The 15,760-nt window shown below is 41.7% G+C and overlaps 1 protein-coding gene across 6 annotated transcripts in view; it reads right to left on the bottom strand.

Annotated features, from left to right (window-relative positions):
• Window positions 1-1,023: 1,023 nt before the first annotated feature.
• PLPPR1 (phospholipid phosphatase related 1) overlaps window positions 1,024-15,760 on the bottom strand; it is a 135,411-nt gene continuing 120,674 nt past the window's right edge. For all 6 annotated transcript variants that reach the window (XM_065046417.1, XM_065046416.1, XM_065046414.1 and 3 more), the window contains 4 exons: window positions 13,994-14,244; window positions 6,664-6,840; window positions 4,544-4,675; window positions 1,024-2,571 (listed from right to left, as the gene is read on the bottom strand). In XM_065046417.1, the coding sequence (XP_064902489.1) occupies window positions 2,539-2,571; window positions 4,544-4,675; window positions 6,664-6,840; window positions 13,994-14,244 (593 nt within the window). In that variant the 3' untranslated portion in view covers window positions 1,024-2,538. The remainder of the gene's footprint in view (window positions 2,572-4,543; window positions 4,676-6,663; window positions 6,841-13,993; window positions 14,245-15,760) is intronic.

The following is a 15,760-nucleotide window of genomic DNA, read 5'->3' as shown; positions in this document are numbered from 1 at the left end:
GAACACACACTGTTCCTGAATGGAAAGGTACCTGGAAACAGCAAATGTTAGGTTTAGACTCCCTGTGTAGGGGTGTATCTGTCAACTGGAAAAGTCTGAGGGTACTAGAAATCAAACATATAGAGCCAGCCAAGAGGAAATGTGGTGAATGTGTGTGGCAGGTGTAGCTTAATCTAACCAGGCATCCAGAACTTAGGCACCTGCAAACAAGCACGCACAGCCCTGTGTCTGCAACCTCTCCTGGGTCTTGGCGTCCTTACATACCATGTCAAGAGAAGAGAATGGGGCTCGCTTGCTTATTTCAAAGTTGAGAGAGATGCCTCTCACCATGCTGCACTATAACTGGAAGGATAAATCAGTCCCTCAGGAAGTGGAAAACAGATTCAAATCCTTTTTCAACCTGGAAGGTGAGGAAGAATCTCTAACCCACATCTACCTCCTTCAGAAAAACTGCCCGCACCATGGTGCTGGAGGATAAGCAGAGGGGCACAACATCACTACTGATTCTGTGGAAGCTATTGACCATGAAAGCAAGATTGACACTGTGGTAAATTGGGAGGAACACATTCCCAGGGACCACAGCTGCAAAAATCAGGCTACAAAATATAAAGTTTTTACCTTAGAATTAAACCCCCTCCTAACCCTTTGCAGTATGAGTGGACTTACACGCTGCTGACTGAGCATATTGAATGAATATTCATTGCTGGTAAGTTTTGCTAACATGTAACTATTCTCCTAACATGGAGCAAGGATTGGTTCCACAGCCAAATTTATTCAGCAATTTTTCCCTGTGGAATTTTTATCAAAGTTGTAGTGCAGGACTGACAACACTACTGATGGTTCCTCATGGCCACAGAAAGCCCACATGGCCCAGGTCTGTTGCTTATATTCCTAAAGCTGATGCAGACATCTGTGGACCCAGAAGAAAATACCAACCTGAAGGAAACACCACAAGACCAGACACAAATAGACATCACAATTTTTTTTTGTGTCACAGGCGAATGACAAAGACCAGGCTACATGTTTTGGTTTTTTGATAATTTTTTTTTCATCTGTTTTGGAAAAAAATATACAAAAAAAAGCCAAGAAAAAACAACATGGAAATGTGAGGTAAACATTCCGGTAAAAGGACAGACAGAGGCTCCATTCTTTAAAGGAGACACACAGCAGTTATCACCATGCTAGAAGAATGAGATGCAGGAAAATCTTAGAAACAGTGAAAAGTCATGTAATGAAGCCTTTGCCCCAGTTGTAGCCTTTGTAAACGGGCTCCTTGTTTTCTTCCCCCCCGCGCCCCACACTTATTTGTCTTTTTTTTTCCTTAAACAACTTGTTAAATCATAAAACAGCAGTTTTGATATAAATTCTGTATGGCAGAATTTACAAAAATGCAGTCTGCTACTACAGACTCTGTCAGTTTTTTTAGGTTTTGTTGTTGTTGTTGTGTGGGTTGTTTTGTTTTGTTTTGGTTTTTTTTTTACTTGCCAAAGCCCCTTAGTGAAAACCACACTATTAGGGCAAAACTGGCTTCTTGGTTACGCCAATCTGAATGCCAAGTAATGCCACGCCACTGAAGAAGTGGTGTCACATTTCCTTTGCACCAATGTTACTAGTTACCCCACAAATCTATGATGAAATCATGAAACACTTAAAGCCCAGGCGCAGCTCCACAGTGGTGGCTGTATATCCCCATAGTCAATTCCTGAAGCCAGGTTTCACTGGGAGCTTTAGCTGGGCCTCAGGGAGGAACGGAGATCTAGGGAGATGATATAGTCAGTTCACATGCTATCAGCTACTACTATAAATTCTCGTGTCCAGTCTGTCTATATTGCAGACTGAGTACGTTGTTTTAGTTATTCTTCAATAACTAGCACTATCACCCACACCAGAACAATCAGGCTTTGATTCAGTGAGATGCTTAAGGATGTATTAGTACTTCAAGTCTGCCAAGTAGGCTGGAAACTGGACAGCTAGCTGAAGTCCATAATGCTAAGGAACGCTTAAGTACCTCACTGAATCAAGGATGGATGTTTATTATGTGTTGACAGTATAATTCGGGTTAGATTCCTGATCACCATTATTTTAATCTGAGTTAAATATAAGCAATTACTTCAGATCCATGCTTACTCAGATCAGAATCTGACTCACTGGTAGAAGCACTTCTTATGGTAGGAAAAGGTAAAAGTGATTTTTTTCAAGATATATAAATTCAAAAATGAAAAAAAAATCGTGTACAAATATCACATAACAACATCAACAATTCCATAGATGTAGTTCCTCAGTGCACACTTTAAACAAGAAAAGGTTTTTTTTGTTCTTTTTCCATTTTGCTTTTAAATTCTGGCATAATAATATTAAAGCTGACAAAAAATCAGGGCAAGCTACATCACTTCCTCATACAAAAAAGGTACAAAACATTAGCCTCTAACTAGACATAACATAATACTGGTCATCACAGTTAGACATTTAGTAACTGTGTGTCTTGGAGTATTGTACTGGAGAGTAATAAAAAATAGCTTCTGTTGCCAGTCTTCCATCTCAGGTTACTTCAGTCATAGAGGCAGAGTGATTCTGCAAAGAGGAAAAGGCAAACACATGAACATTTGTATACATTTTGGCATTTGCATATCGCAGAGTGTAAAACAAATGAGAAAAACCTTCACTAATAAAATCTGCTGCTCAGCTAATGCAGGGCTTTAAAATGGAAAAATTGCTGCAAATGTGGCTGCTCTCTAACCTGAGCTCATTGTGGGAAATGCTGAATTCATGCTCTCCTTCTGGGCTCTGGACACCCCGGGAACAGCCTTGAAAAACAAGACACCATTTCTTCAATAGAGACTTTCAAACGGGACTGGATCCTGTCCAGGGGGATGTGTCAGTACAGTACATAACACAGTGGGTCTGTCCTCAGGGAGAGCCTAGAAGACCATGGCTTGGCTTCAAGTGACGTTTGCCTGTAAACCCCACTTAGTTTGGTCCCAGGGAACATAACAGAGCTTAAAACCATACAGAGGTGGGCTCATTATGTCAAAACACATGGAACAACAGACACACGGCAACACGGAAGCCCTCTTTAGGTGGAAACAGAGTTGATTTAACCTTCTTGGACACCAATGTCCAGGACTTTAGTGGCAGTATTGAGTCAACCTTGGATCATGCTGCATCTGCAGGGTTTGTGTGGGTGCAAGGCAAAACAAGAGTGGGAATGGATGCAGCAATCTGCACGGAGAAGGAAAATGCACCTCCTATATCCAAAGAAACAGTAATGAGCAGCCATTCCCAAGGACTTGTTTATAATAGCTTCAGAGTTGGATCACTTTTTTCCCAGTCTAGTTGTAGATGGTAGATGTATGGTCATTGAGAGACTGACACCCCGAATCAGAGAAAATTATCTTGTTTTCAGTAGACATCAACAGTTAAGCCCCAGCCCCTACCTGCACTTCGCAGTCCAAAAGCTATAAATAGGTGACTAGATGAATTTTTTCTTCTAGTCTATGAATATTTTCACCTGTTCAGACATTTTGTCATATATGATGCAATGCAGGTATATAAGCAACACTTCAGGTTTGGGACTGCAAGCCCACCAAGAGAACAGTTCTGCAGATTTAATCAAAAGTTCTCCAGCAAATCTTTGCCTAATCAAAAGCGATCTTTCAATTAAGCAAAATATTTCTAGCCGTTAGGAACATTGTCTTTTACACTTTTTTTTGATTCTTATTTTTGGTTTATTTGTCAAAGCGTTTAACAAATGTTACTATTGATCCTGCCACACAGCCTGCACACAGGAAGGACAGGCCATCTGATATAGGAAGTACAATAAAATTACACCAGGGCACTTCAGATAACTGATAAACTACAGTTGGTCCTTGTTCTCAGAAATTCTTGACAGGTGCCATGTGCTTGTCTGTTCTGAAATAACTGGGTATGATTCAGTTATGCTAACATAAGCTGCTTGAAGCTAGTAGTTTAACAGAAACACTATCCATGATGATGCTCCTGCTAACCTATTTTCTTGCAAACTTGAAAGAATGCTATTGTCTTCTGATGACTTAGAGACAGAAAAGAGTATATGATTTCTTCTTCTTATAGAAGATGCTGAACAGTAATAAATTTAAAAAACTAATCTCTTTACTATTTTTCTGGACAGCATAGCTTATACACAGGATTACAAATGGTAGAGTAAATCCTTAACACATCCTCAAAGCATTCCGAGGTATAATTAGATAGAATTATCATTAGTTGTCTCTCAGTTCTCTGTTTTTCTAAGCAAAAGTTTGTTATCACAAATGATACACAGAGGCATGTGAAATCCTACTGCATTAGCTTTGGATGTGCAAAGGGGCAGAAGATCTATAGTATTTGGTAGTTTAAGGGATAAATGCCTTAAAAGAAACTCTACCCTGATGCAAATTCACTCTGTTCAATGGGCTTGATGTTAGAAATAAAACCAGCTCCCTGGGTAGTTAATGTATACAACTAGTTTTTCCTCTGCCGTAACAGAAAATGTGCTTGGTGATGGTCTGGGTGAGAGGATTTACAGTACCTGTGCACTCAATGTCTCCAAAGGGCTTTCCACTCTTGGAAAAGCCATTAGTGGCATTCCTCTTGGGTCTTCAGGCTTCGGTTTAGAAGGAGCTCCATGAGTGCCTTTAAAGTTATGGACAACACATATCCCCTGTGTAATGCAGGGAAAAAAAAGTGAGGTCAGCACGTTCTGTCCGCAGGAAAAAGTCACAGGAATTGCCATCAGGGGTGTCACACCTGCCAGTTTTTGCGAAGAACTAAACCTGGGTTTTGGTTCAAGGCATCATCTAGCTCAGCCTTGGGTTACAGTTCATTTATTGACATTGCTGGGTGTGGTGGACTACCTTAGTAAATGGGCTCATCTGGCCTCTAATCTGAGGTGATAAACCATTCTCAGCCTTTTTATGTTTTATACAGCAGAGACTCCCGTGCCTGCTTTATCATCACAGAACCACAGACGACCCCAATGATGCCAAATATTGGCAAAATATTGTTCAAATATTCCCTTCAGACTCTTGACTGTCATTTTTGAACAGTGAAAAAGGCTCACTGGATGGCTGAGTCTACCTCCCATCTGGATGACATCAGGCTCTTTTAGCACCCTTCCTCCATTTTTCCAACACAACTGCTAGGGTGTTTATTCTACAAGCCTTCCTCTTGTGCATGACCAGACTTACTGCACCCAGATGGTGATGGTAATGAGAGCAAACACACATAGCAGTTTGGGGCTTGGGAACACTGGAAAAAAAAAGACATACAGGAGCTGAAACATCTGCTGTCAGAGCCATTCCTGCAGCCAGCTCCTGGCTGGCTCTTCCTCTTTGCTGCTCGTTAGACCTGAGCAGGCTTCAGCCTCGGTGAGTCTTGCGCCAGCAGCGGCAATCTCACCGCACCTCTCCCCTCTAAGCTCCAGGGAGGCCCCTTCCAGCACTCTGCAAACGGGCTCCTGACACCTGGAGGGTGGCAGAAAGTTCTGCAGGGCCAAAGTGTGGCTGGGAGCAGGTTGTCACTGCTAGAAACAGGTACTGGGAGCACAGAGGTTGTCCTGACCAGATATATGGGGTGACTGCTTCTTATATTGCACGAGTTAGATTTAAGCTGCCTTTCCCAGAGGGAATCAGAAAAATTACTCACATTAAAGCCAAGGAGATTCAGGTCAGAGGTTGCAGACATGTTTTTATTTAAAGAGAACACAGGAATAAATGATACAGGAAGGCTGTTTTTTTTGTTTGGTTGGAGTGTTTTTACTACAGAATAGAAAAACAATCAGTGACAGGACAATCTAGATTTAAGGGATTTTGAAACTTAATCCTTCCTAATAACAGGGATGAAGTGTCTGTTGCCATGCAGCGGATAGTTTTGAAGCATATTTTGATTACATGGAACCAGGCACATTTCTTGGTAATAGTGAGAATCACCTTGACTGCTTGCTTTGTGGATAAACCCTCAGTAAGAGATCTCTTACCAAAGAAAACACTTAAACCACAGTGAACAGCCAAGGAAGTAACATTTGAAGTCCAGAGAGATGCTGTTTCTAGATTCTATGGGATCCTGATACAGTTTAAATAATACATTTGATTATCCTGTGAGATGGCGAACAATTTCAGCTCAACTCCAAATGCTGCAAAAGGAGGTAGTTTTGTCTCCCGGGGAGTTTGTCCTGACCTTCCTTTCTATTGCACTTTTTTTAATGTCTGAAAAAAAATGGAGCACCAGGCCCACTGCTGAGAGCTCCAGACAACACCCTGTATCCTGCATTTTTGCCAGATACCATGCAGACAGTAGGGTTTTGCAGTTCAAGGGTGTCAGAGAAGATGTCTCAAGCACACTCCTCTTTCAACATTAGTTGAAATCTATACCATCTTTACAGTATTTTCCAGGACAGGTCAAGTAAGAACATGTAATTAAAATAATCTTGAAATATATACAATGCACAAATATCATCATATCAGACTTATTCGTATCAACCTGATTTCATATTAGGGTTTTCTCTGATGATACTTTTAATTGGATGGGCCTAGAATTAGTTCTTAGCAACTGGATTAATCATCTGCAATAGGCCACAAGAGAATAGTAATTTTTCATATATTTTTAACTGAGGTATTTTCCAAAGAAATGAAGAAGGACTGATGGGCTTACCAGAAACAAGGCTACAGCACTGCCCAGGATGAAGCCTGCAATCACGTCCGAACAGTGGTTTCGATACTCGGAAACTCGATTTAGGCCAGTGAGGAAGGCAGCACACAGGGTACCCAGGCACAGCACAGGTTTGGCTAGCCTGCTGCTCTTTGTTTTAATTGTGCTTGTGATGTACATCTGAAACAAAGGGCAAACCAAAAATGAAAAGGGGTTCTGCCAGAAATGCAACTTTTTCCACCCAGAGAAATCCTAAATCACCAAGGATGTGACAAACTCCGTGACTCATTAAAAAAAAAAAGCACTGTGAAATGGAGGAATAGGTTTAATGTGATTCAGAGAATACTTCTAAGCGAACAAAGCATAGACTGTTTAATGATGTTTCCAGATGTCAAATATCCCATCAACTGCACTGACATGCTGGACTATTTCTGAGCTGCCATCTACAGACTCGCTTTTGCTGACTTCCTAACTTGTACAAGTACTTGCTCATATGCCCACAAACGCAGACTCAGAATGTACATGACCATATGTTTGCAAAGGGAGTAAAAACATTATGTTTATACTCCTGCAGAAACTGTAACGTGCACATGATGGAGCTGAGCATCCATATGAACTATCTCCTCCAGTTTCCCAAGTGATGTTAAGAGAACATTAAGAGAAACCATTCTAGATATTTTCTTTTCAAGATGAAATGAAGCACAGAATATGAGAGATTTCTTTCAAAACAAATTTGATTCTGGAAATGCAGTTCCAGAGTGTGAAGTTTCACTGTGTTCTGAGTATTTTTTTTTTTTTCATGAACCCCACAGGTTTTTTGGCAGTTTGTATTTTATTTTAAATACATTTTGACAGAGAGAGCAAAATCATGTGGGTCACAATTAGCAGCCAGTTGTTAATTCTAGAGCCACAAAATGACAAAGATCAAGCAAACCAAGCCTGATGGCAAAACAATTCATTAAAATCCTTTTTCAGCCAGGAAGTAGGGATGCCAGTGTGATTTCCAAGGGTTTGATAAGCAAAGCAAGTAAGTCAAACACATTTGCCAGAAATGTCTCTAGATGATATACTGCCTCCCATACATGAAATGAAATCAGGAAGATGCATTTGAAAACTTCATGACCAACCAGTTGGTAAATGAACCTGATTCATAGTGTAGAACAGACCCAGTGAAAGTATAAACACCTTTTCTGCTGAGGAATGGAAAGATTACAAACCGTGGAAGAGTCTCTTCTAATGTTTAATATCAAAAGATGCCATTTTAGACATAAATAAAAAATATGTTCTCTTGTTGTAAAAACAGTAAAATCACCAAAGCTGAAAATATTCCCATTCTTGACCCTTTTAAAGTTGTCAGAAGTAGAAATATGGTTTTGTTATTCTTGTGCACAAAAGACTCTACAGAAGATCCGTATTGTTTTAATCAAATCTGCAGTAACACCACAAGTGGGATCTCCGGTTGTGCTGTCCGCAGGTCACAGACCTCGTCTTTCTCTAGGATCACCCCATGGCTGGGGAAGGGCACTGCTGAGCGGCACTGAAATCAGAGCGGGCTCTGCAGGACTGTGGGGACCCACGAGCTGTTCTCCTGTCGCAGGACACCGCTCTGGCTCTCGCTGCCCGTCTCTGGCCAGGACCACAGTGGCTCGGCTGGGGTGAAGCTGCCGCAGGACTGTCCTGCGCCTGTGCTGAAGGACGCCTGTGGACGCTTGGCTTGGTGCTTCTGATGGCAACCACCGGCACAGACTGCTTTGCGCTCCATGATCTATTTGGCAGCTGTGGGCAATTATTTTACCGCGTTTTGATGTCTTTTTCTTCACGAGGCAGGTATACAGAGATCGCTACAGTTTGGCACAAAGTTGGGGATCAAGAAACAAATTATATCCATTCTTAAGGTCACTCTCTTCACTGCATTTTATATATTCCTCTGTTCTGCTGTATTGTGTGTACTTTTTACTCTAACTTTCTCCCTGTCTACATTTCTTTTCACTTCTCCCTGACTGGGTCATTAAATGTTCCTACTGCTGGCTTCCCCTCACCAGCTGGTGTTGAAAATGTCAGCCCTAAACCCATGGCAATACATAACTCTAGAAGAAGGAAGAGATGCAGCAACCACCTCTTGGAAAGAAAATGGACAGGCCAGAGAAACTGACCAGCAGAAAGCAGATCTGTCTGCCTTTGGGCCTGTACATAGGCAAAATTATACTTTTACCTGGCAAGAAACTGCAGTACTAGACTTCTCTAACAGCTGAATTTGCCAGATGTCTGCCTGGGAAAGAGTCTTCTGGCCTGAAATGTGCTGCTGAGCACTTCATTTGAAGGTGAATTCAGTTTGTGAACTGGAACATTATAGTGTATAATACAGAATCACAGAATGGTTGGGGTTGGAAGGGACCTCTGGAGATCATCCAGTCCAACCCACCTGCTAAAGCAGGTTCAGGAGACCAGGTCACACAGCAATGTGTCCAGGTGGATTTGAATGTCTCCAGAGAAGGAGACTCCACAGCCTCTCAGGGCAGCCTGTTCCAGGGCTCTGGCACCCTCAAAGTAAAGAAGTTTCTCCTCATGTTTAGACGGAACATCCTGTCTGTGCCCGTTGCCCCTCATCCTATCGCTGGGCATCACTGAATAGAGTTTAGCCCCATCCTCTTGACATGCATCCTTGAGATATTTATAAACATCGATGAGATCAATTCTTGGCCTTCTCTACTCCAGGCTGAACAGACCCGGCTCTCTCAGTCTCTCCTCATAACAAAGGTGCTCCAGATCACTGATCATCTTTGTAGCCCACCACTGCACACCCTCCAGTAATTCCTTGTCCTTCTTAAATCAGGAATGGGACAGAGCTACTCGAGGGGTTCCTGCTTGCTCTGTTTTTCCAACCAAACACCTGACTGCAGCACATGCCTTGAGATGATAGCTGGGAACTCAGCACTAGGTGGCAATCTCGTCCCAGCCTTTGCTGGTAGGTTGACCTGCACCTGACTATCACCAAAACACATTCAGGTTCTTTGGAAACAATAGGAAAAAATAAAACTGAAGGGCCGTGCCACTGTGTGAATAATTACTGCCCATCCTTTAAGCCTATGCATTTATCTTAGCAGAAGCCAATCCAAACAAGAAATAGGGATCTGGATTGCTTTCCTATTACCCACTGAAGCACTACTGCAGTTTGCAGCATCCAAAGAAAAAGCAGCACCTCTTTGAAGGAAAAAGGCATTCCTGCTGTGACAGCTGCAAACCCCAGCGACAGAGAACAATCCACACGTGCCTATTTTCTTACAGGTAGGACATGAAACTGGATCTTTGGGTTAACCACATGGGAGAGTTCTCCTTATTACAGATGGGAAGTATCTCATGTATTTGAAGTTTCCCCCATCTCAGCAGCAAAACGTAAACTTGTAGTAAAGAGAACATTTTTAGCAGTGAGTGTAATTAACCATGTGAACAGATTGTCAAGGGAAATCTGTTAAACTCTCACAAAGACGGTTTGAAACAAGACAAACTGTTTTCCCAGAAGGTACGCCTCAGCTCACCCATAAATCATGCACTGAGCTCAGAAATAACTGGGAGAGCTTCTCCATTCTGGTCAGACTTCCCCCTCACTGCAGTTGGATCTTTCTTGTCCTGCTCCCTAAAGCTAAGGTATTTTTTAAGATTCTCACAATGTGTTTACCCTTTCGCCTAAAGCATGACTTCCAAGCCTTGTTTAAAACCCCAAACTCTCAGTGAAAGTTACTTACATTTGATTTCCTACCCACAGCAGGTGCTTCTGAAAATTTCCGACAATGCTATTTATACAGTAATTTATTTACAAAATTCTAAATGTCAAAACCAGTTACTTGACGTGTGGGAGAGAAGCGAGGAAGTGAATACAAAAAGATGTCAATAGCATAAATCATATAAAGAATAAACTACATATTATTTAACTATATAAATTACCTATTCAGCTTCTTTGCTGTGCTCTTATCACTACATACAAGCAGTGTGTTTAGCACTGTGCAATGTGTGATAGTAGCGTTCATCCTGTGTATAATTCCTCTCCCATCTTTTTCGGACAGACAAAAGCATAGAGAGTCAAGGAGGCTTTTTTGTCTTCAAATTTAAGACGTACACATACGTATATGCAAATATATGCTCATATATATTTAGAGTGTATGTTATATGTATGCTTCAGCAGGAAGTAGGGAGATTTGTGATAGTTTATTTTCACTGGAAAGTTCACAGTTTTGTGCCAATACTTGAAAATTCCGTGTCCTATGAGCTTTACAGACCATCTTTTCCTTCACCATAGAGATCTGACAATAAGAGAGAAGCAGAGCCTTTGACAACGGTGTGTACTGCAGAACACGACGCAGTCTCCTGGATGCTCAGTGCAGCTGCCTGAAGTGCCAAGGCCTTGAATTTCACTGATTAGTCTGGTAGGTGTTACTGCAGAAATGGAAGAAATTGTTGGTGTGGTTACAGTGACCTGGTTTGCAGAAGGGATTTGCTGTAGTGTTCTCTGCTGTTGCCCAGGTATAATGCATCGCTCTAATCTAGTCGAGAAGCAACACACCCAGGCATAAACAACGGATGCCAGGTCATGATCCAGTGTGAGTCTCCCAGACAGATGGATGTGACAGAAGGAATTACTTGTGGATGCTGCAAGGCAAGAGCTTAGCTGAAGTATCCTAAAAACACGACTAAATGGTCAATGTAAGTAATTAGTTGTATCTTTCAACCATAGAGCCCCTGTCATGACTGTAACACAATTCTTGCTTTCACTCCAGAGGCAAACTGAGGGTCACCAAAGGTACCTACCTCCTCTCTACAGTAGGAGCTCCTCCAGTTGTGCTGGTGAAATACTTTAATTTTTCATGTTCTGGTTCAACACTACCATCTGTTAGACATCTTTGTCACTGTCTCTTCCATGACCTTTCTCAGAAGTGTATGAAGTAACAGTTGTTCAAAGACGATGTAACTGGGACAACCCATATGCAACATATCATCTGGTTTGGGGGTTTTGCTATAAATTTTAATAAATTAAGGAGTCTTTCTAGCCTACAATTTTCCCTTGGGAAGTGGACTTAGAAGCATGTTATTTCTAACTGTACAGCAGTGTGTAGTATGTACGGTGGCTGCAATCTCTTCCTGCCATTCTTCTGGGAGACTAATAAAAATTAATTAGATGCTATATTCTAATTTTTGTGTAAATATGAAAGGCAGGGCTGCCAGCTGTTTCCTCTTTCCCATACTTGAGGCATACAAGATACACAATTCTGCCTGCAGAGATCACAAAAATTATGTGTTGGATTCTCCTCAGCTTCTTTGGCAGGTGACAAGAAAAAGCCTAGTTGACTAAATCTAAAACCGATATTAAAAAAATAAAACAAGACAAAAACCACAAAGCCAAACCAATCACTAATGAACCAATCAGTATAGAGACATCTGCAGGAGACAGTTGAGGTTCAGTGGTGGGAGGAGACTCCCAGATCTCAACAGACATTTATTTGCTGAAAGACAATGTCAGTGCTGAATCCACTCTCCTGCATCCTCATGTTCAACTGGTTTTGTTTTTCTTGCTCCATGGATCAAATCTTTAGCTTGATGCAAAACACAGCTATTGCTAACCAGATCCACCACGTTTTATGTTCAGCAGCACACATTATCATTATAGAATCAGCAAGACACTTCTCAAAAAATTGCACACAGTGCAATTATTAAACAAAGCCAGATTTGTACTCTGCATTTCTTGTATGATGCTCATGTTAATCCCAGATGACAGACAGGGAAAAAACAAGTGACAACACCTTCAGTGTTAGAAACTGTCTTCAGGCAGAGAACTGGGCTAAAATTGGACTGTGGGCTGAAATGCCTTAAGGGCAAACTTTTATGACCTCAAAGCTCAGAAATAACTCCATGTCCTGGTGGCACGTGGTATCTCCCTGTGCAGGGAGAAGTGCAGGCCCTGTGCAGGTACTCTTGAAAGACCAGGGCTCAGAAATGCTGAACTACTTGGGACTTAAGCTCAGGAAGGAAAAACATAATTTACTCTTCAGTTGTAAAAATCAGCCTGTTTGTAGCAGACTTGTCTTCTGAGGAAATGAGGTTGGGCAGGCAAAGCCCATGAAAGGATGTAAATAGCTTAGGGCAGAACTAGGACCAAGCGTGATCCTAGAGCTTCCATCTAAGAGTTTATCATGATGAAAACAGCTGCCACAGCAACATTGAGTTTATTGGGAACTGTATTTCACACATGGTTGCTTATTGTTCAGAAGTAATGCATGCAAAATGTTATGAGCATTCCAAACACGTCCCAACAAATCTTATCAAAGGAGTCACCGATTTATATTCTCCATAATTTTTCATACAATATTCAGTGCAAACAGATGGATATTGAAACAGCAGTGGGTGGTCTCTTCATTTTATAGTAATAATGTGATGTTTTATTAATCTGCTACCAAGATCAGGGTATAATATTCAGTAAACACCCAGTCATCAACAAGTTCAAGGCTTTTCTCAAACCCTGATGACCTACAGACAGTCTCTGCCACTCATTTGAGTCAAGCTTTTGGGGGAAAAATGACCTATTGAAGCCATTTTGAGACAAGAATCAGGTTAAGTCCTTGGATCTTAATGGCAAAACCACTATGATTTTCTGCTTGTGAGTAAGCTTCTTGCATCAAGTTTCAAACATTACAGAGCCAGTGAATACAAAGAAGCAGCCAATCTGTTTCACTAGACTTTTAAAATGGGACAATTTCCTTCCTGACAGTATAGCAGTGTCAGTTTGTCAAGATGTCAAGTGGGGTCCACTTCTTTATGACAACAACAAAACTCTGGCCCTGACTTTTATTACAACCTCACTTGCATGGGCAATTCAGGGAGGAAAACAAGGGGAGGAAAACCCAGCCTAGTGCAGCCTCCCACTGAAATGGCACAGTTTACTTTTTAAATGTTGAACACCACATGGCATGTGAACAAAAGAAATAGTAGTGATCCAGGAGCCATCTAAGCATCAACTTCCTTTTAATGTTCATGAGACAGGGGCAGGCAGAAGAAGAGGTTGAATGCATGCTCAAAGGCTTCTGAGAAAATTAGCAGCAAATTCAAGATCAGGACCACATGACTCCACATCACACAGTGCCTCAAACACAGTGAGTATTTGATCTGCTTGTACCAGGAATGGTAAAACAGAGAGAGAAGAGGACTTTCCCCTACAGATAAAGAAGAAAGCCCTCCCAAAACAACCCTCTTTTTCTTCAAAAACCCATTGTAAAAAAAAAAGGTTCCACCTAGAGGCACATTAAGAAACCTCTTATACAAGTCTGCAAACATCCCTGGCACTCACCGTGGCATATAAAGCTGAGTAAATGCTCAAAGCAGCATGTTTGGATGGAAAGGACCTCCTTGCCTTCTCAATCACTGCCACATCCCCAGTGCAGATGTTGCCGTTGTTTATGAACTCATGGTGGGCCCGACAGTCGTTTCCAGTGTAGTTGGGTTTACACACAGTCAGGAAGTAGGGAGCCAAGTTCCCAGTCACAACCTGGCCCGCGTTTACAAATATGTCAGTGGCAAAAAGTCCAAACGCAAACACTCCTGTGGGGAAAGGTTAAAAACAATAATTATTCAAATAGGCTTAAAATAATTTTGGTACCTGAAAGGAAGCAACATAATGAGAGGTAAGGGATGAAACCCCACAATCGTTACCCAGAAAAAGCCTCTGCTGACTCCAGCGGAGTCCTGCATCAAAGACATGACACAGAAGACCACATGCTTAACTCCGGAAGGTGCACTCTGGAAGGACTCAGAAACAGGCTGATAAAGATAAGCATGTGCTCAGGTACTCTTGTAAGTTCAAGCTCTGAACAGAATGTGAGCTACAGACTCCACTGAAAACTCTGCACCTGTAAAGTTTCCACCGTGACAAAGGCTCACAGCCTGCAGTCAAGTGTCTTGCACCCAAGTTGTTAAAAATCTTTATCTGTTTTTACCACATCTGGGCCAAAAAAATGGTAATAATAATTACTCTGAACCTGAAAGAGCAGTGTAGTGCTGAGATAAAATACTGCACTTATCTTCACATGAAAGAAAAAAAAGGTAAGTTATGTCACCTTTTACTGAAAAGGGAATTGGTTTGTCTTAAGTGAAAAAAGGACAACTTATGTTATAAAGACCACGGGCCAGGCTGCAGTATTTGCCTGGCTGTTACATTTCAAGCATTGCAAAGGGTTGGGTAACAATCATCACTGCATTCCTTATGATTTGCACAGCGCATCAACCATTTACAGAAAACTGCGCCAAAAAAGTTTAAGAATTTGGCCAAAGAGCTGTATATAAAACAAGATTAATCTCTGGTGAAACTTGCTGTTTCACTAGGCTGAAAAGATTCCTACCGTATTTTCCATATGAACTTGGTTGTGCAATGGCTAATGTAGGTGAGGAGCTTCCACTGGCTGTGAAGACGGTGACATAAGACAAGTCAAACACCAAGGTGTTTCAGAAAAAGCTTCACACAGTTGTTTCAATCTCTAAGCAGTTCACAGGTACCAAGCTGGTCCAGTATTCTCCTCAGAAAAAAAAGTTTCAATATTCTCATTTTCTCAATATTCGGTAGCACTGAAAGTGCTGGCCTAGGCTCAACTGCTGAAGGCTGCAGTACTCTGCAGAGCAGCAGAACAAGCCACGGCTGGAACCTTTATAATGCGGGCTGTGATGCATATTGATCGCTGTAATTCCCCTCTTGCAGTTCTGCCAAACTGTGCCTTACAAAAATCATAGCTATGTGCAGCAATGAATTCAGCTAGCATGAATTTAACCCTTGCAGACTAATTACACATCATTTACTCCCTGGAGACTTTAAGACTGCGTTGGTTGCAATTCATTTAAAAGCTGTAACACCAGTGAACCTGGGCAGTGATGGAGAGTCCCCCGATGGTTTTTATACCTCAGGAATCCATCTGTTCAATGGATTTGTTCAATGTCCTACAGCAGCTAAGCTAACTGCCCAAAGCACGAGAGCGCAGTGACGTGACTGCCAGGTTTTTGCAGGCAGACAAATTACTGCTGAAAGGCTGCATGGGAAGAGCAACCAGCCCTAGCTCTTCAGGGTCAT

The sequence above is a fragment of the Columba livia genome, chromosome Z, assembly GCF_036013475.1.
Source record: "Columba livia isolate bColLiv1 breed racing homer chromosome Z, bColLiv1.pat.W.v2, whole genome shotgun sequence".
NCBI lineage: Eukaryota > Metazoa > Chordata > Aves > Columbiformes > Columbidae > Columba > Columba livia.
This window is presented reverse-complemented; position numbering and strand designations above follow the sequence as displayed.